Here is a 21717-nt window from a genome sequence, read left to right on the forward strand (position 1 = left end):
AGATGACCTGGCCTCCACAGTCACTGGACCTGAACCCAATCGAGATGGTTTGGGGTGAACTGGACCGCAGAGTGAAGGCAAAAGGGCCAACAAGTGCTAAGCATCTCTGGGAACTCCTTCAAGACTGTTGGAAGACCATTTCAGGGGACTACCTCTTGAAGCTCATCAAGAGAATGCCAAGAGTGTGCAAAGCAGTAATCAAAGCAAAAGGTGGCTACTTTGAAGAACATAGAATATGAGATATTTTCAGTTGTTTCACACTTGTTTGTTATGTATATAATTCCACATGTGTTAATTCATAGTTTTGATGCCTTCATAGTCATGAAAATAAAGAAAACTCTTTGAATGAGAAGGTGTGTCCAAACTTTTGGTCTGTACTGTATGTGAAATTGATATTCTGAATCCTATTGGGCCATCATGACAGCAGATAACTGATATCTGCTTGGATAATGTCATAAAGAGCCACCACAGTCAATGTTTGTTGTAATTGGAGAACTTCTGGTGGCTCAGGCATAAACTAATAGGGAGATGATCATTGTCTGATCACTCCCATCTGCTTGCAGTATGGTAGAACTGTGTTTTCATGCCATAACCTGTGGTATGAGCAGACTGTCTGTTTGCTAATCATTTGGAATGTGGATGGTTTGGGGTGGTGTTCATGGCCAACAATTTAATGTGTACTGCCTAATAAATAATTATTTGATTCTCCATTGTGATGCTATGCAGGAGCCTGGAAATGTTAAGTTCTTTGCATCACTTCCAGTTTTGTGCTGTGGATGATAAGTGCAGATCTGGGAGGGAAGGGATGCAAATGAGCTCTTAACAAGCTCTGCCTCTAATGTCACTAGACGTAAGGCAGCTATCCTATTAGTCAATGTTTAGCTCTTAAAATAAGCCTTGAGACATGACTTGGATATTAAATAAGCCAGCACCTCATCTGCAGACAGCTGTTTCGGGGTGATTGCCCCTCATCAGTGCAGAGCAGAGAGTATTGGCTTAACTGGGTGAGAGGCCTGTGTACGAGCAAGGAGGGAACTAACTCTTAAGTGCAGATCTTCATGCTTTTCTGTAAATGTGCATGTGTTGTCCACATTCACTGCAGCAGAAGGTGGCACATGTTGATATGTGCTGCCTATAGTTGTGTACCAGAGTACAGAAGATGATTTCAAGGTCTCCCATGTGATCATGAAGTAGATTGGGGGCTTGATGTATCTTTTTGGGAATTTATGAATGCCATTTGACAATTTGCATATCGATTTAAACTATATGTGACTGTATTAATACATCACATTTCTTACCCTCTGGGCTAGAGCATTTTCTGCAGGCTCCAGGCATCAAATCTTCTAGTTACGTGGCTGGCCCAATGTCTGCACTGAGCATGCTCAGGTCACTCAGCACCCTCGGGATACTTAATTCCAATTATTTTTGTTTAGAGATTTATAGTGTTCGCTATGTAGGCTGGTTCAGTATAAAATTAAATTGGTTTCTGTATGTTTGATTTTCCCAAGTAGTTTAGACCTCTTCTTCTTTGATTGTGATGCATATAAAGATTTTCTTAGTATTTGCTTGCAGAATCTTGAATAGTTGGATTTCTCATGGATTTCTCATGCTGCATCAAACTATTCTTTGAATAAAAGAACACAAACTGAAAAGTTTAATATGATGATATTGTAATAGGTTACCTGTATGAATAAACTGTATCTTGATCTACTAGATCTAGATGTCTACTCATTGTGGCTTCGCTTTTAAAGTATACCTCCAGTGATGATCACGGGCACTTCACCTTACAGTAAAACAGATAGTAATAGCAGCATAGATGGAAGAAAAGGCAGCATGATTACTTCTGAAATCATAACGCAAGCGTCTTCAGAATTATACATTTTTGAGGGGAGCATCTATCCCGCAAGAAGTTCTAGCACGTCTATTCAATGCAAGGAAAGTCAATTGTTTTCAAAGGGAACTGTGTAACACTTCATTTGGTCTATATGGCCGCTGTAGAGGAAATGAAAACTTGCTGCCTGGCTTCCCGTATTGATTACAGCTGACCTTTAGGGTTATACTGTATGCAATGGAAAACTCTTTGATAAGCCTATGTTCATGGAACAGACTGTATAAATTGGAAAAACCCTGTAATGTGAATGTGCATTTACTGTTATTCTGAACATTTATGCATATCTTTAAGAGGTTAGAAGGTAGCTATCTTTTGATCAGCTTCTTTCCACCTTAATCACTTTGGTATCCATATTAGAACAAAAACTCTTCTCAATGGTTTCAGCCATAGAGAATATCAAGTGGTCACTGTTGGGTGACGAGGCAACTTGCATGAGTGTCGTTATTTCAGCTTTAGAGCAAAAATAAACTAAGCAGTAACATTTGCTGGAATACTAAATACAAATATTAGATATAATATACTGTAATTTAAAGGCTTTCTTTGATCTGCATTTATAGGTCTGGAACTTCCTTTTATGATGATGCCCCATCCACTAATTCCTGTAAGCCTACCTCCAGCCTCTGTTACCATGGCAATGAGCCAGATGAACCACCTCAATACCATTGCAAGTATGGCTGCAGCTGCACAAGTACAAAGTCCACCATCCAGGGTTGAAACGTCTGTAATAAAGGTGATTTTCATATATATATATATTATTTTGTGTTCTTGTTTTGTTCTTTGTTTTGTGTTCATATATTTGCTTTTAAAAATATCACAAGTCCTTCCAACAAGAGTACACTGTAGTCATGTCTTTAGTTATTTGCAGACCAAGTATTTGCCTCCTTTACAATTGCTGTAAATCTTTTAGTGATGAAAACCCGACGTTTTTCGGTTATACCCCAGAATGGAACTGATGCGGATCATCTGGTGAATGTGAAACGGCGCTGATAGCTGTGTTTGCTACACCAGAGTAGACAGAAGTGGTTATATTTTCTCCTCATTGTTCCCGGCTGCTGAGCGCTAACCAGCTCCGGATTGATTGCAGGAGCCTCAAACGCATACCTTATATTTACCATAAAGCAGGTTTTAGGCTCAGGACCACACATCATACGTAAACAGGCTAAATATTTTGTCAGCAGATATATTTAAATAAAATCAATACAAATCTGTTTTTAAGATGGTTGAATACTTCTACGGTGCATGTTATACACAGTGTATCACAGTGTATTACAAAAGGGCATTTATCTGCTCTGTCTTGTACAGTGATATCATCTGTAAACTGAAGATATTATATGTTTTACTAAAGGGAAACAAAAAGTGAAGTGAATAAATAAAAGTGAGCGCAAAAACAAATATATCAGGAATCAATTGTAATAGATTTTGACATTTTTGCTCTAAAAGCTGCCTTCTAGCATGACATACTATGAATAAAAAATGCATTCTATATATCGTAGTGTGTTCTATAATACCTTTATAGTGGAATTATCCTTTAAGTCGTTTTGTGTAATTCCCTTTTCTATATTGTTAGGACACTGCTTGCAGAGACTTTTGAATAGACTTGAATGCATTGTGTGCACATATAAAGATTTGAATAAGATTGCTACATGAAAAGTTGAATAAATAAAAAGGTTACATTTATTGCCTGAATGGAAAATATTATTCAGATTATAGCGATTATAAATAGCTCTTAAATGATACTAAGAAAGTAGTACCTTAGGTCAACCTGTCTGAAATTACATTTGGAGAACTATACATGGTTTTATGGGTTGCATTATGTAGCTGCCTTGGCCTCATGCTGAGAGATTTTTTGAATCTGCCCTTTCTGAAATGAGATGAGCATTAGATGTCCTTTTGTAATAGAATGTTTAGATATATGAGATGGGTGAATGGCAGAGGAGCTGTAACAGGCTGGGATAGCCAAGCTTGACAGCCATGAATCACTCTGTGTATGATTGCCATGACCCGTACATGCTGAAGACATGAGGTGGATATTTTCATGCATTTTACAATGTTTTATTTTGTTGCAATTGAAAGGATTACACCGAATATAACTCCATATATTTTATGACCTTATTAGCCATAAAAATTGAAAAATCTATAAAATGGCACCATAAAACGCTGCAGTCTATTCTTTCAGCAGCAAATCTAGAGATATTTGTGGGGTTCCTAATAAATATTGAATTTATTTAAAACCTAACTAAAGATGAGTGAATCTATTAAAAAAATACAATTTGGATTTGTTACAAACTACACAAAAATTTGTTTGCAAAACAAATCTTAAGCTTTCAGACACATCACGCAAAAATGGCACCTAGCGCCATTTTACTGTTAATATTGGATGGGAAAACCATGAAGGAGGAATACGGAGGGTCATATGACACTGGGAGAAAGTGGGGAGTGAAGGGATTTCCCTGTTTGGCTCAGAGGCTGAAATACAGCCTCTTCGGCCCGTCAAGGGAGCCGTAGGCAGGGAGATGCTTATACTAATCCAGCAGAAGTGTCAAAGTGTGTTCAGCTTCTGATCTGGAAGGTGTGTATCTATAATGTGTGGTAAGAAAAATTGCAGAGGCAGAAGCAACTATATCAGTGTGATATGGACACTATAGGGAATAATAGAAAGATATACTTGTGTAGATTTTAGGGAATTTGATCAGGGAAATCTTTGAGGGAGTGAGGGGCCGGTCACACTGTGCTCAAGCTGCTTGCTTCTGCAGCAACTAAAACTCAGCCTAGCACTTCTGCATTACAAAACCACCCCGTAACAAAACCACCCCAATGCAAAAAAAAACTTTTTATATGAACAGAGAGGTTGCATTTTTTTCAGAACCTCATTTTTCTAGTATATTTTTGCCAGCATATCGCACCAACAGCATTCTGCTTCAGACACTGAGCAATTGCACATTTGTTTTCAGGGCATTATTGCAAAATAATTTTATGGCAATGATGCCATTTTTATACCAGTGATATTAAACTTATAGTTCAAAGACATTTCACCGCAAACACTGCATTGTTATAGCAGCAACATTATTGCAGCCAACTGTGATTTTTATAGACATTTTAGTACAATAATCTAACTATTGAACAAATGATATTAAGCGTATTGTTCAAAGACATTTCCGCAAGCACTGCATTGTTATATTTGTGTTAGCAGACCCCTTTTTGCAGCAGACCGTGTTCTTCATAGACGTTTTTAGTACAATCATTTTATTGTTGAACAAGTAATATTAAATGAATATTTAAAAGACATTTCCGCAAACTGCATTATTCCCAATGAAAATCATCAATATTAGTTGCAGTGTGTTTGTAGAATGGGAGGGACATTTAATTACAGAAAACACATTAGAATTCTGCTAGTACTGTTTAATAATGTGTGTATCAAACACATGACTTTTCTTTTACAGAAAGCCAGTGATATTTTAGAAGATGAGATTGTAGACTGGGTGGCTCACTCCTCCTCTGTAGGATGATGTGGAGGTCATTCCACCTGCTCCTCTATTGAAGCCCAGAGAAGCAGTTCAGTTTTAGTTGCATCCTCTGTGTCTTTACTGCCCCATCCTAGTTTTTTTTAATAAGAAAAGGCAACTAGCCAGATTGTGGTGCTGAGGAGGAGGCAACACAATAAAAGGGTGGTTGCAGTGGCAGCAATAAAGAGAATAGATAACATATGGCCAGAACTGGCAGGGCCAGATCTGCTTCTATTATGGTCAGCTCAGGAACTGATGATGCAGCTGATACTGTGGGTGCTGGCTCAAAACGTGGCAGACCTAAGGCAAGCTTGACTGCTAGCTCTGTGCAAATATAAAAAGCATTGCCGTGTGAAAGATCTGCAGGATTAAAATAAGCCGTAAGCATTTAAACACAAACATAGGCACTATGGCTCTATTGAACTACATGCAGCAAAAGCAGCAGCTACTGTGGGAAAAAAGAAGTTGCTGCCAGCTAATGCACCAAGAGTGTCTTCCTTCTCCCGGTTCCCTTTGCGGCAGCCAGGCCACATCCACAGTACAGTTTCTTTGTCATTGCTATCATCACATACTGCTTCTCCTACTCAGACTTCTTCTACTCTGCTCATCAGTCATTGATAACAGAATGTGCGGCCAAAAACAACTCTATACTAGTTTAATTCCCAGCAGAGCAAGTTGCCGGTGGTGCAGTTAGTTGATTCTGCTACCTATAGGGAGCTAATGGTTTGTGTTTTGCTTCACTGGAAGATACCTAGCCAGCATTATTTCTTCAAAAAAAAAACATCCATTTTTTGTACTGTCAAATGGCGGAGAACAGCAATTCTTACTGTGCGGCAAGGTGCATGCCATGGTGCACACTAGCAGCAGCTGTTATGGGCAGGAAGAGTATGTCTTTCATGGCCTACTGCAGCATCGAGGCAGCACTGCAGCAACACTTCCAGGTCCTATTGATACCTCCATCTTTGTTGGTCTGGTTCTCACATCAGTCACTTATCCACCTCCTCTATATTCTCCTTTATGGCCATCCTCCCATCCCCAACAGAAGCAGGGCAGAGCATCACACACTTCACCTTCATCCTACCATGTGAGTAAATTGTATCATTGGCATGCCATCTTAGAGCAGATCGGCCTGGGAGAGAGTAGCCACACAGCACAGCAGATCACTTGCGGCAGTGATTCAAGCAGCAAATATCCCACTAGCTGTCTCCTCACCAACTCCAACTGGGCATGGTGGTCAGCGATAATGGCAGCAACTGCATTTGGGTAAAATAACACATGCTCCTTGCATTGCACATGTCATAAACCTAGTCGTGCAACACTTTTCAGAAAAGTACAGTGGCTTGCAAAGGGTCATAGCCATATCCAGGAGACTGCCCTTGCATTTCAGCTATTCTTATGTGGCAAGGAACACCCTCCTTACAGCGACAAAATCTTGATCTACGAAGTTCCAACTCGCTGGAAATCCACCTTGCATATGTTGGAGGATCGGTGTGAGCAGTGTACAGCAGTAAATGATTTTTTCATGCACGAGACCACCACCTCATGCACGAGACCACCTTACTGGGTAGAGTAATATTGGCATGCCATCTTAGAGCTGATCGGCCTGGGAGAGAGTAGCCACACAGCACAGCAGATCACTTGCGGCAGTGATTCAAGCAGCAAATATCCCACTAGCTGTCTCCTCACCAACTCCAACTGGGCATGGTGGTCAGCGATAATGGCAGCAACTGCATTTGGGTAAAATAACACATGCTCCTTGCATTGCACATGTCATAAACCTAGTCGTGCAACACTTTTCAGAAAAGTACAGTGGCTTGCAAAGGGTCATAGCCATATCCAGGAGACTGCCCTTGCATTTCAGCTATTCTTATGTGGCAAGGAACACCCTCCTTCCAGCGACAAAATCTTGATCTACGAAGTTCCAACTCGCTGGAAATCCACCTTGCATATGTTGGAGGATCGGTGTGAGCAGTGTACAGCAGTAAATGATTTTTTCATGCACGAGACCACCTCCCCAGGGAGCATGTGTTGTTTCAAGGTCAGGTAGTGGCAGTTCATCACAGATTCCTGTTGCGTACTCAGGCCCTTTGAAGAAGCCACCAGATTGTCAGCAACTTTAACAATATTATAGCCCTGATATTTATCTTAGAGCTGACGCTCACGTTGATGCAACATGGGAGGGCTGAAAAAGAACAGCTGACGCATTTTGCTGTCTGCCCTGTAGCTGTTGGGGATCCACACAGAGAAATTCCCAAAGATACCATTGGAGGAGGAGTAGCCGTGGTGGAGGAAGAGCAAGACTCAGCTGATGATGATCAGAACAGTCATTTATCTCAGTGGAGGGGCAGAGCCAGAAAGAACTGGGTTCTCAGACACGTGTTGCAGAATGGCATGCTCTATGCTTGCTTACGTAATGACAGCCATATCCTTACCATTAGGGTACTTTCACACTTGCGTTAAAGTTTTCCAGTATTGAGTATCCTAATGCATTCTGAATGGAGAACATTCCGTTCCGGATGCATCAGTTCAGTCCCTCTTACGTTTTTTTGGCCAGAGAAAATACCGCAGCATTCTGCAGTTTTCTCTCCGGCCCAAAATCCTGAACACTTGCAGGAATGCCGGATCCGGCATTATTTCCATTGAAATGCATTAATGCCGGATCCGGCCCCAAGTGTTCCGGCAAAACGGATCCGGTTTTGCAGTCTGAGCATGCGCAGACCTTTAAAAAATAGAAAAAATAAATACTGGATCCATTTTTCCGGATGACAACCAGAAAGACGGATCCGGTATTGCAATGCATTTGTGAGACGGATCCGCATCCGGTTCCGTCTCACAAATGCATCCATTTGCGTCTCAGCAGGCAGTTCAGGCGACGGAATCCCCTGCCGCAAGTGTGAAAGTACCCTTAGTCAGTGTTTTGTTTACTGGATATCCATGCTTTCAGACCCACGCTATCAATTCAAAATGGGGGAATGCTTTTCTCTGCCGAAAGGAGGCCAAATGACTTTATTACCAGGAAACACTGTGTTCGCAATTTGCCACAACTTTGGTGAGCAGACGCCTTCCATCTGTGTGTCGCTTCTCCGCCCCCTGCAGACTCAATCACCTCTTGCGGTCTCCACTGCCACAAACAGTGGAAGCTGTACCAGCATCCACTTCAATATCATCAACATAATGGAACAATTTTTTCATGTGTCATGCCAGGCTGACACAAATTATCAATGGAGACTTACCACCTCAACACCCAGGTTCACTCCTGGACTCTGGCCTTTCTCCGGTGTGTATCGTGTTCTCTGACCAAATGGACTTCTCAGAACTGGAACAGGGGCCTGAATCAGCCCAGTATGCTCTGTCTGTTCTCTCTTGCCCAGGAACCACTGTCATCTCCAAAGAGGGATTTGAGCGTGGCAGGTGCCGTTGTGACACCCAAAATGACAAAGTTTTCCTTCACCAGTGTACAAAACATTACCTTTGTCAAAATGAACGAGGCATGGATCTGTGAGGATTTTCACACTCTTACACCCGATAAATCTGCCCTTGCTGCTGCTGTTGCTGTCTGCCTACTTACCATCATTTCCCATACTGCATAGCTGCAGCCGCCATCATGCCACTCTGCCTGCCTACCATCATTTTCTGTACTGTATGACTGCTGCTACCACAATCATGCCACTGCTGCTGTCTGCCTGCCTACCATCATGTTTTGTACTGTATGGCTGCTTCATGCCACTACCCCTGTCTGCTTGACATCCATTATTTTTTGTACCGTTTAGCTGCCGCGGTCACTTCTGCCACAGCTGCTACTCCATCCTACTAATTCTCCTACTGGTACTTCTATTACTCTTACTGTTACTACCTTGATCGCTACACAGCCACTACTACTACTACTACCACTATCCCTAAACAGCCACACACACATCTGCTACCTTGGCTGTTCAATGCTGTGCTGTTACTGCTGTCGCTGCTATTGCATCCGCATGCCAATATTACTCTACCCTTTCCACATCTACAATGTACTTCTGCTGCTGGGTAACATCTTTTCATTTAAAAAATAATTGAGTCGATGGAGACTAGAGGGTGTTTTTTAAAAAAAAAATGATTTATGACGAATCGGTAAGGGAACGAATCTAATTTTTTGAAAAATCTTTTGAAGTTCGCTCATTTCTAAGCACACATTAAGCTAACATAAAACACATGATTTGTATAATGACTTAAAGAAAGGCCTGGGAATTCTGTACTGCAACTATATTTGTTAATGTTTAAGATGTTAGAAGGTAAACTACTCTTTAATTGTATGAAGATAATTGCATTAACAATGTAACAATTAGTAATGTACACATGCAATTATTATTTTGTAAAAAGCCATTTTGTAATTAATTAATTGAGTTTTTTTTATTTATGTCACATTTAGGAACGAGTTCCAGATAGTCCATCTCCTGCACCTTCTCTAGAAGATGGCCGAAGACCAGGCAGCCACCCTTCATCTCACAGAAGCAGTAGTGTTTCTAGTTCTCCAGCGCGAACTGAAAGTTCATCGGATAGAATTCGTATGTCATATACTTCTATACATTTCCAAAGTAAACAAGCAATCTTATTCATTTTACATTTGGCGTTACAAAGGCAAGATTAAATATCATTGACATACAGCACATAGAAGTGGTAGTCTGTCATTCTTCTTTTAGAGCAGTGCTTCTCAATTATTTTCTGTCATGCCCCCCCTAGGAAGAAGAAAACATTTTGCGCCCCCCGTGCGACTGTAAATAGTATCATTTGTCTATAAAATTGTTATAAGTACACCTCTGCATAACACTATCCTTATTAACGTATAAGAGAATAAAAAAAGAAAGAAATATGGATCGGACACACACTTATGGGGGGATCTGTGGATGACGGACACTTATGGGGGGATCTGTGGATGACGGACACTTATGGGGGGATCTGTGGATGACGGACACTTATGGGGGGGATCTGTGGATGACGGACACTTATGGGGGGATCTGTGGATGACGGACACTTATGGGGGGATCTGTGGATGACAGACACTTATGGGGGGATCTGTGGATGACGGACACTTATGGGGGGGATCTGTGGATGACGGACACTTATGGGGGGATCTGTGGATGACGGACACTTATGGGGGGATCTGTGGATGACGGACACTTATGGGGGGATCTGTGGATGATGGACACTTATGGGGGGATCTGTGGATGATGGACACTTATGGGGGGATCTGTGGATGACAGACACTTATGGGGGGATCTGTGGATGACGGACACTTATGGGGGGATCTGTGGATGACGGACACTTATGGGGGGGATCTGTGGATGACGGACACTTATGGGGGGATCTGTGGATGACGGACACTTATGGGGGGGATCTGTGGATGACGGACACTTATGGGGGGATCTGTGGATGACGGACACTTATGGGGGGATCTGTGGATGACGGACACTTATGGGGGGGATCTGTGGCTGGCACTGTTACAGGGGGATCTGTGGCTGGCACTGTTATATATGTGCCATCCACAGACCCCCCCACCCCATAACAGTGCCATCCACAGTGCCGCCCCCAGCCCATAACAGTGCCATCCACAGACCCCCACCCCTTAACTGTGCCATCCACAGATTCCGTGTGCCCGCCGCCGCCGTTTAAAGTTATTAAACATGCCCCCCTCACTCCTAATAGTACCGTATATCCGAATTTCTTCTGTATAATGCCGGCAGGCGGGCCGGGCGGCCGGCGCATCCCTCAGTGACGTCACTTGTCTGCGCCGCCTGCTTCATTCATAAAGCAGGCGGCGCAGGCACGTGACATCACTGAGGGACGCGCCGGCCGCCCCGGCCTGCCTGTCGGCATTATACAGAAGTAATTCGCACACCCCAAAGGCCGGCCCTGAATGAGCCCCCCTTTACGGAGCCTGGCGCCCCCCCGGGGGGCGCGCCCCACTATTTGAGAAGCACTGTTTTAGAGGAATTGTCTTCTACTGTTTCTTTGCAGGTCCATTAGTGTACACTCACGTGGTATAAATGTTGTAGCTTTTCTGCAGCAGAGTTGCATCAGGAAAATATTCAGCATTTACATTAGCAGCAGATGCCATTTCACAACAAAGTCTGCACATATCATGACATATCGTGCAGATTTTATATCCACAACGTGTCAATTAAGGCCTCTTTCACATGACCGTTTTTTTTTTTCTGTTTACGGGCCGCTTTTTGCGTTCCATATACGGTCCGTGTACGGAACCATTCATTTCCATGGTTCCGCAGAAAAAAAAGGAATGTACTCCGTATGCATTCCGTTTCCGTATTTCCGTTTTTCCGTTCCGTTGAAAGATAGAACATGTCCTATTATTGCCTGCAAATCACATTCCGTGGCTCCATTCAAGTCAATGGATCCGCAAAAAAAATGGAACACATACGGAAATGCATCCGTATGTCTTCCGTATCCGTTCCGTTTTTTGCGGAACCATCTATTGAAAATGTTATGCACAGCCCAATTTTTTCTATGTTTTTAGTATATACTGTAAATGCCATACGGAAAAACGGAACGGAAAAACGGAACCGAAACGAAAACGGAAACAAAAAATGGAACAACGGATCCGGGAAAAAACGGCCCGCAAAACACTGAAAAAATCCATACGGTCGTGTGAAAGAGGCCTTATGCTGTGGATATCTGCAATGCAATGAGTAAAATCTCCTGCAATTCCACAAATACTGCAGCAAACTCTGCAACAAAATAAACACCATTTTGCTGCTGCAGAAGTCTGGCAGATAGTCTCTGGATTTTCCGCTGGGGAAAATCTACACTGGACCCCCCATGTGTGGCCTTACCCATACTGAATTCTGTCTCCTACTTCTTGCTAAGGCCTCTTTCACACTTGCGTTGTCCGGATCCGGCGTGTACTCCACTTGCCGGAATTACACGCCGGATCCGGAAAAACGCAAGTGTACTGAAAGCATTTGAAGACGGATCCGTCTTCAAAATGCGTTCAGTGTTACTATGGCACCCAGGACGCTATTAAAGTCCTGGTTGCCATAGTAGGAGTGGGGTGCGGGGGAACGGTATACTTACAGTCCGCGCGGCTCCCGGGGCGCTCCAGAATGACGTCAGAGCGCCCCATGCGCATGGATGACGTGCCATGCGATCACGTGATCCATGCGCTTGGGGCGCCCTGACATCACTCTGGAGCGCCCCGGGAGCCGCACGGACGGTAAGTATGCTGCTCCCCCGCTCCCCGCTACACTTTACCATGGCTGCCAGGACTTTAGCGTCCCGGCAGCCATGGTAACCATTCAGAAAAAGCTAAACGTCGGATCCGGCAATGCGCCGAAACGACGTTTAGCTTAAGGCCGGATCCGGATCAATGCCTTTCAATGGGCATTAATTCCGGAACCGGCCTTGCGGCAAGTCTTCAGGATTTTTGGCCGGAGCAAAAAGCGCAGCATGCTGCAGTATTTTCTCCGGCCAAAAAACGTTCCGTTCCGGAACTGAAGACATCCTGATGCATCCTGAACGGATTTCACTCCATTCAGAATGCATTAGGATAAAACTGATCAGGATTCTTCCGGCATAGAGCCCCGACGACGGAACTCTATGCCGGAAGAAAAGAACGCAGGTGTGAAAGAGCCCTTACATGTATTTTGTAGGTTAACAAGAAGTGGTGACAGAATGGAAGGAGCATGGCTGCAGGATCGGACATTTACTTTTGAATAGTAGCTCTAGATGCTTTTTTATTATTTTACCATTTATGCATTGGATGATTGGAGCAGGAAATAAATTGTTGCAAGGATGGATGTGTATAAGGGAGTCGGGAGAGATAGCTGTCAGCTGAACAATTGTTTGGCTGTCAGCTATTGAACATGTAGGACCACCTTAAGAGTCCATTCACACGTCCGTAAGTGTTTTGCGGATCCGCAAAACACGGACACTGGCAATGTGCATTCCGCAATTTGCGGACCGCACTTTGCTTCCACTATAATAGAAAATGCCTAATCTTGTCTGCAATTGCGGACAAGAATAGGACATGTTCTATTTTTTTGCAGAAACGGAAGCACAGATGCGGAAGTGCGGATCCGCAAATGCGGATGCGGACAGCACATTCCAGGCCCTTTGAAAATAAATGGGTCCCATTCGGATGCGGACCCATTTTGCAGACGTGTGAATGGACCCTAAAGGGATTTTACAAGATTATTTTACTGATGACCCATCCTCTGATTGGTGAAGGATGGGGGGGTCCAACACTTTGGACCTCTGCCGATCAGCTATTTGAGAAGACACCGGCACTCCTGTAAATGCCGTGGCCTTCTCTATACTTTTCATTGTTCACATGGCCTAGGCTGAGCTGTGATACTAAGCTCAGAAAAGTCCTGTAAATGATGAGTTAGAGCCACTTTGATCAGACTTCATGTCTCACAAATGCGCAAATGGATTGAAATCTTGGGAATATGGAGGCCAAACCAACACCTTGAACTTTCTGTCATATTTCTCAAACCGTGACGTTTTTTGTCAGGGCGCATCATCCTTATAAAAGACCCCACTGCCATTGCCATGCATAGGTTTACTTGTTTTTTAACTATGTTTAGGTAGATGTCATATGTCAAAGAAACATCCACATGAATTACAGGACCCAAGGTTTCTCATCAGAACATTGTTCAGAGCATCACACTGTCTCTGCCAGCTTGCCTTCTTTCTATAGTACATCCGAGAGCCATTTTGTTCCTTTGCTCTATGGTCCAAACCACTGGTTGGTCTCCCACTCAGAAGACCTGTCAGATACTCTGACCTTGTCATAAAGGCACCCCAATTTGGCCCTTGTCAAAGTCACTCAGATCCTTATTCTTGCCCAGTTTTCCCACTTGTAACACATCAACTACAAGAACTGACTGTTCACTTACTGACTAATGGCTGACTGGTATATATTCTACTACATTATCTGGTTCAGCACCACAAATCTATAGGCTTTTTATAAACTCATATATTCTTTCTGTCTGATAGAACAAACATTTCTGATCTCACAGTTCTGTGATCTAAATATGTGTGAGGTTTGTACAGTTATAAATCTGCTGTTAATTAATATTTTTCTTGGCAACATTTGTCATCGAGTTTTTGCACACTATAAATTGCAATGCAGCTACATTTGTTATGTAGCAAACTAGTGTGTAAATCACGTCTGCTTGTGAGCATACAGTATATTTGTGCCCTTCTAGATATCTACTATAATTGCTCATTTGTCTCACTGACTGTGTTAAGCTCTGTTGACACCTCTTAGAGAGTTGACCCCTTGAGTAGTCACTCCAGCCTTGGGGCAATATTTGAAGGCTGCCTATTCGTGGGCTGATTCACCAGTCATCCATTTTGGAGGTGGAGACTCTGTTTTAAAGATGTCCTAGAAGTTGAGAAATCTTTTTGTCTTCTGTAAAGGTTTGCTATCCATTTCAATACTGCAGGAGGCATGAGGAACTTCCACATGAAAGCAAGTTGCTGAGAGTAGGGCCTTAAAGGGGTTGTGCAGCCTGTTTGTACTGATGATCTGTCCTTAGGATAGGTCATCAATATCTGATCGTTGGGAGTCTGACACGTGGCACCCTCGTGATCAGCTGTTTGAAGAGGAGGCGTTGAAAACATGAAAAGTATGGACAAAATGTTATCTCTTTCACAACACTTGTTCCTTCCATCACCTGTACTTTTTATTAATACTTCTAACAATTGAAATATGTGAATTACAAATAAAAACTTGAAAATTCCTCCCTGCTAGTTTCTCTGCATTAGTTTAGATATGATCCCTACCAGAGAAGAGAAGTGCCTGCCTTATTAGAGTTGTGTAATATAAAAGCCTTCTCCGCTACAAGAAAAGTATTACCTATGTTAAAAATGTCAGTGAACACACAGATTTCATCAGGGCAGTGACATTTTACAAAAATCACTACTACAGATGTCACTCTTCTATAAAGATTTAGTAATGATGAGTACAGAGATGTCTGCCAAACTGCATTTACTACTTCACAATCACCTACAATATGTATTGCCAACTCTAAAAGTGGCCTCTAGGTGTGTTACATCATAAGAGAATGACTATAGGGGCCTTTATAGATGGTATATAGCTGCCACGTACCACAAGAGACTGACCACAAGCCCCACAGATCACAGATAGATATAGCGCCACCTGATAAGCCACACCCAGGAACAGATCAGGGGACGTTAACCCCATCAGAACAGGAGTACCAGAACCACAGAACACACAGGCTGCAGTACAGGACGTTGCCCCTGGAAACCAGCATACACGGAGTCCACCGCAGCCAGTACGTCAGAGCACAAACAACCCGTGACACAAACAGAAATGCATCCATACTAAGGCCATGTTCACACACAAGGCTGCAGCCAACATGCATCACAGAACCAGCATACATGGGGATACCCACAGCCAGTACACAAAGCTCATGCAGCCAGCCTACACGGCACAAGAGACACGAGCCACAGAGATGCAGACACAGAAGCCACAAACAGGCCACAGTTCACAAAAGACAATGCAGCCAGCACGCAGCCCCAAGCAACCAGCATACACAGCAGCCAGTACGCAAGAGAGCATGCAGCCAGTCAACACGGCCAAAACTGTCACAGTGAACCGCACTGTGACATTAGCCCCCTCAATGCTACACCAATATGACCCCTAACATCTGTAAAATGGGTTGTGCAATGCAACTGTATTGATGACCTATCTTCAGGTACTACTTCCGATCAGCTGTTTTAGTGGTGCTCGTGCGAACGAACATTGCTTCCACTTCAAAATTACAGTGCACCTTGTCTCTCTTGTAAAAGCGGCACATTGTAATGACAACTGCTTGTCCTCTTCAAGTGAATGGCTGAGTAGTTGTAAATGCAAGGAGCTGTGTCTACAAACTAGTAATTTTGAAGTGGAAGTAGCGCTTGCACAATCCCTGCTACTGCTTCAAATAGCGGCGGGGGTTCTGGGAGTTGGACCCCTGATAATCTGATTTACAGTTGCGAGAAAAAGTATGTGAACCCTTTGGAATGATATGGATTTCTGCACAAATTGGTCATAAAATGTGATCTGATCTTCATCTAAGTCACAACAATAGACAATCATAGTCTGCTTAAACTAATAACACACAAAGAATTAAATTTTACCATGTTTTTATTGAACACACCATGTAATTATTCACAGTGCAGGTGAAAAAAGTATGTGAACCCCTAGACTAATGACATCTCCAAGAGCTAATTGGAGTGAGGTGTCAGCCAACTGGAGTCCAATCAATCAGATGAGATTGGAGGTGTTGGTTACAGCTGCCCTGCCCTATAAAAAACACACACCTGGAGCTGTTCAATAGTATAGCGGAGGTCAGACGAATGGAATATTTGACGGCATGCATTAATAATACAATAGACAAATTTAATAAGATTTGGCAACCCTGGGATTCTTTCATTGATATGAACAACTAAAAGCCTTTTCCCCCTTTTTTCTTTTGTCTCCCCTCTTGTGTCTTGTCTTGTCTCTCATTTGTTTCCTCAAATTATTAAAATTTTTATAATAGAGTAAATGATCCGTTATCCCGGTTTTCGGGATTTCTCAAGATAAGCTGTTATTTGACTGAGAATGACTAGAGCTGCACATTGGTGCTGTAATAGTGTTGTCAATTCTGTTGTTTCTCTCACTTGGATTATCTGAAAGTCTATTGATCACACGAGAAACTGTATATGTATACTTTTATTATTGTACTTATTCTAATAAAAAGACAATTATACAAAAAAAAAACAACACACACCAGTTCTGGGTTTGCTTTTCACAAGAAGCATTACCTGATGTGAATAATGCCTCGCACAAAAGAGCTCTCAGAAGACCTACGATTAAGAATCGTTGACTTGCATAAAGCTGGAAAGGGTTATAAAAGTATCTCGAAAAGCCTTGCTGTTCATCAGTCCACGGTTAGACAAATTGTCTATAAATTGAGAAAGTTCAGGACTGCTGCTACTCTCCCTAGGAGTGGCCGTCCTGTAAAGATGACTGCAAGAGCACAGCGCAGACTGCTCAATGAGATGAAGAAGAATCCTAGAGTGTCAGCTAAAGACTTACAAAAGTCTCTGGCATATGCTAACATCCCTGTTAACGAATCTACGATACGTAAAACACTAAACAAGAATGGATTTCATGGGAGGATACCACAGAGGAAGCCACTGCTGTCCAAAAAAAACATTGCTGCACGTTTACAGTTTGCACAAAAGCACCTGGATGTTCCACAGCAGTACTGGCAAAATATTCTGTGGACAGATGAAACCAAAGTTAAGTTGTTTGGAAGAAACACACAACACTATGTGTGGAGAAAAAGAGGCACAGCACACCAACATCAAACCTCATCCCAACTGTGAAGTATGGTGGTGGGGGCATCATGGTTTGGGGCTGCTTTGCTGCATCAGGGCCTGGACGGATTGCTATCATCAAAAGAAAAATGAATTCCCAAGTTTATCAAGACATTTTGCAGGAGAACTTAAGGCCATCTGTCCACCAGCTGAAGCTCAACAGAAGATGGGTGTTGCAACAGGACAACGACCCAAAGCATAGAAGTAAATCAACAACAGAATGGCTTAAACAGAAGAAAATACGCCTTCTGGAGTGGCCCAGTCAGAGTCCTGACCTCAACCCGATTGAGATGCTGTGGCATGACCTCAAGAAAGCGATTCACACCAGACATATCAAGAATTATGCTGAACTGAAACAGTTTTGTAAAGAGGAATGGTCAAGAATTACTTCTGACTGTTGTGCACTTCTGATCTGCAACTACAGGAAATGTTTGGTTGAAGTTATTGCTGCCAAAGGAGGTTCAACCAGTTATTAAATCCAAGGGTTCACATACTTTTTCCACCTGCACTGTGAATGTTTACATGGTGTGTTCAATAAAAACATGGTAACATTTAATTATTTGTGTGTTATTAGTTTAAGCCGACTGTGATTGTCTATTGTTGTGACTTAGAAGAAGATCAGATCACATTTTATGACCAATTTGTGCAGAATTCCATATCATTCCAAAGGGTTCACATACTTTTTCTTGCAACTGTATTGAGCTATCCTGAGTATATGCCATTAATATGGTAGTGCTGCACAACCCCTTTAAATAGACACATAGGGGGAGATTTATCAAACTGGTGTAAAGTACAACTGGGCAACTAAGCCAGTTCTACTTTACACCAGTAGTAAAGTAAGCCAGGAGTAAAATAATTCACCATCTGTTTTAAGGCTAGATATGTAATACCCCTAACAGTACCTCTTGTTTTGCACTGATTGTTTTGCACTGATACTACAGATGTAGTACAGTTAACATTCATGATTAACTAGATGTGTTAACTAAACTAGTTGTGTTAAGCTGACCCCTTCAATTACTTACATATTTACATACATATGCATATCTAAGCTAAAAATGTTTTACTGACATTTCATAGTAACATAGTATATAAGGCCAAAAAAAGACATTTGTCCATCCAGTTCGGCCTGTTATCCTGCAAGTTGATCCAGAGGAAGGCAAAAAAAAAACTGTGAGGTAGAAGCCAATTTTTCCCACTTAAGGGGAAAAAAATTCCTCCCCATTCAGGCAATCAGAATAACTCTGTGGATTCTCTAGTAGCTATAGCCTTTAATATTATTACACTCCAGAAATACATCCAGGCCCCTCTTGAACAATTTTAGTGAACTCACCATCACCACCTGCTCAGGCAGAGAGTTCCATCGTCTCACTGCTCTTACCGTAAAGAATCCTTTTCTATGTTTGTGTACAAGCCTTCTTTCCTCCAGACACAGAGGATGTCCCCTCGTCACAGTCACAGTCCTGAGGATAAATAGATGATGGGAGAGATCTCTGTACTGACCCCTGATATATTTATACATAGTAATTAGATCTCCCCTCAGTCGTCTTTTTTTCTATGGTGAATAACCCTAATGTTGATAATCTTTCAGGGTACTGTAGTCCCCCCATTCCAGTTATTACTTTAGTTGCCCTCCTCTGTACCCTCTTCAGCTCTGCTATGTCTGCCTTGTTCGCAGGAGCCCAGAACTGTACACAGTACTCCATGTGTGGTCTGACTAGTGATTTGTAAAGTGGTAGGACTATGTTCTCATCACGGGCATCTATGCCCCTTTTGATGCAACCCATTATCTTATTGGCCTTGGCAGCAGCTGCCTGACGCTGGTTTTTACAGCTTAGTTTGCTGTTCACTAAAATTCCTAGGTCCTTTTCCATGTCAGTGTTACCCAGTGTTTTACCATTTAGTATGTACGTGTGACTTGCATTATTCCTTCCCATGTGCATAACCTTACATTTGTCAGTGTTAAACCTCAACTTCCACTTATCTGCCCAAGCCTCCAATCTATCCAGATCCATTTGTAGCAGTATACTATACTGTCCTCTTCTGTGTCAATTAATTTACACAGTTTAGTGTCATCTGCAAAACTTGATATTTTACTGTGCAAGCCTTCTACAAGATCATTAATAAATATATTGAAGAGAATAGGGCGCAATACTGACCCCTGAGGTACTCCACTAGTGACAGTGACCCAATCTGAGTGTCTACCGTTAATAACCACCCTCTGTTTTCTATCACTGAGCCAGCTACTTACCCACATACAGACATTTTCTAGCATTCTCATTTTATATACTAACCTTTTATGCGGTACAGTGTCAAATTCTTTGGAGAAGTCTAGTTATACGACATCCATTGATTCGCCGCTGTCAAGTCTAGAACTTACCTCCTCATAGAAACTGATTAAATTAGTTTGACATGACCAATCCCTCATGAAGCCATGCTGATATAGCGTTATTGGCTTATTTTCCTTGAGGTACTCAAAGATAGCATCTCTTAGAAAACTTTCAAACAGTTTACCCACGACAGATGTTAATCTTACCGGCCTATAGTTTCCGGGCTCTGTTTTTGGACCCTTTTTGAATATTGGCATTACATTTTCTATGTGCCAATACTGTGGAACACTCCCTGTCAGTATAGAATCCTTAAATATCAGAAATAAGGGTCTGGCTATGACATTATTTATCTCTCTTAGGATACAGGGGTGTATGCCATCTGGTCCTGGTGATTTGTCTATTTTAATCATTTTAAGACGCCGCTGTACTTCTTCCTGCGTCAGACAGGGCACTTTTAATGGGGAATTAACTTTTACATTCTGCATTTCATCTGACAGTTTATTTTCTTCAGGGAATACAGTGGAGAAAAAAATATTTAATAGCTTTGCTTTCTCCTCATTGCTCTCTGCAACTCCCGCCTCATTACTCTGTAGCGGGCGACACCTTCAGATCTATACTTTTTACCATTTATATAATTGAAAAACATTTTAGGGTTAGTTTTGCTCTCTTTAGCAATTAATCTCTCGGTCTCTAGTTTGTCTGCTTTTATTTGTTTTTTACATATTCAATTTTTTTCCTTATAGTTTTTCAGTGCTTCCTCACTACCCTCCCGTTTTAGTGATTTAAATGCTTTTTTTTGTCATTTATTGCTTTCTTTACAGTTCTATTTATCCACATTATTTTTTTCTTGTTCCTTAACCTTTTATTTCCATAAGGTAATAAAAGGTTAAGTAACAAGAAAAAAAATTGAATATGTACCTCTCACAATTAGAATTTAGGATGCTTTTAAAAATATCCAATTTTGTGACTGTATTTTTATTTTTGAGGTCTTTGTACTAGTTATTTAGGCCTATTGCCTATCTTAGTTGGCTAAATTTAGCTTTTTTGAAGTTTGGTATTTTTGTTCCTCCCTGAAGAAACACTCTTTTGAATGATAATTGGAAAGTTATTACTTTATGGTCACTATTTCCCATGTGTCCCCCGACCTGCACATCTGTTGTTCTGTCAGGTTAGTACTAATTCCAGTATGGCCGTCCCTCTAGACGAGTCCTGAACCAGTTGGGAAAGGTAATTAATTGTCTTTGGTTATTGCCAAGAACCTGTTTCCTTTATGAGATATACAAGTTTCAGTTTCCCAGTCTATATCTGGGTAGTTGAAGTCCCCCATAATAACCACCTCATTATGATTTGCCGCCTCGTCTATCTCGTTTAGTAGCAGATTTTCTGTGGACTCTGGTATATTAGATGGTTTATAATAAACTACTATTAGTAATTTATTATTGTTTTTGCCTCCATGTATTTCTACCCACAGTGACTCCACATGTTCATGTCCCTCACTTATATCTTGCTGGAGTTTGGGCTTTAGACAGGACTTTACATGAAAGCAGAACCCTCCCCCTCTCCAGTTTTGGTGATCCTTTCTAAACAGACTGTAACCCTGTACATTAACCGCCCAGTCATAGTTATC

The 21717-nt window shown here is 42.0% G+C and overlaps 1 protein-coding gene across 9 annotated transcripts in view; it reads left to right on the top strand.

The window, feature by feature from the left end:
* Positions 1–21717, top strand: part of DACH1 (dachshund family transcription factor 1) — a 395668-nt gene that overhangs the window by 275857 nt on the left and 98094 nt on the right. For 6 of the 9 annotated variants that reach the window (XM_040425367.1, XM_040425366.1, XM_040425369.1 and 3 more), the window contains 2 exons: positions 2449–2621; positions 9803–9968. In XM_040425367.1, coding sequence (XP_040281301.1) covers positions 2449–2621; positions 9803–9968 — 339 coding nt within the window. The remainder of the gene's footprint in view (positions 1–2448; positions 2622–9802; positions 9969–21717) is intronic. The other 3 variants (XM_040425368.1, XM_040425373.1, XM_040425375.1) reach the window with 1 other exon arrangement.

The sequence above is a fragment of the Bufo bufo genome, chromosome 3 (genome assembly GCF_905171765.1).
Source record: "Bufo bufo chromosome 3, aBufBuf1.1, whole genome shotgun sequence".
In the NCBI taxonomy this organism is placed as follows: Eukaryota; Metazoa; Chordata; class Amphibia; order Anura; family Bufonidae; genus Bufo; species Bufo bufo.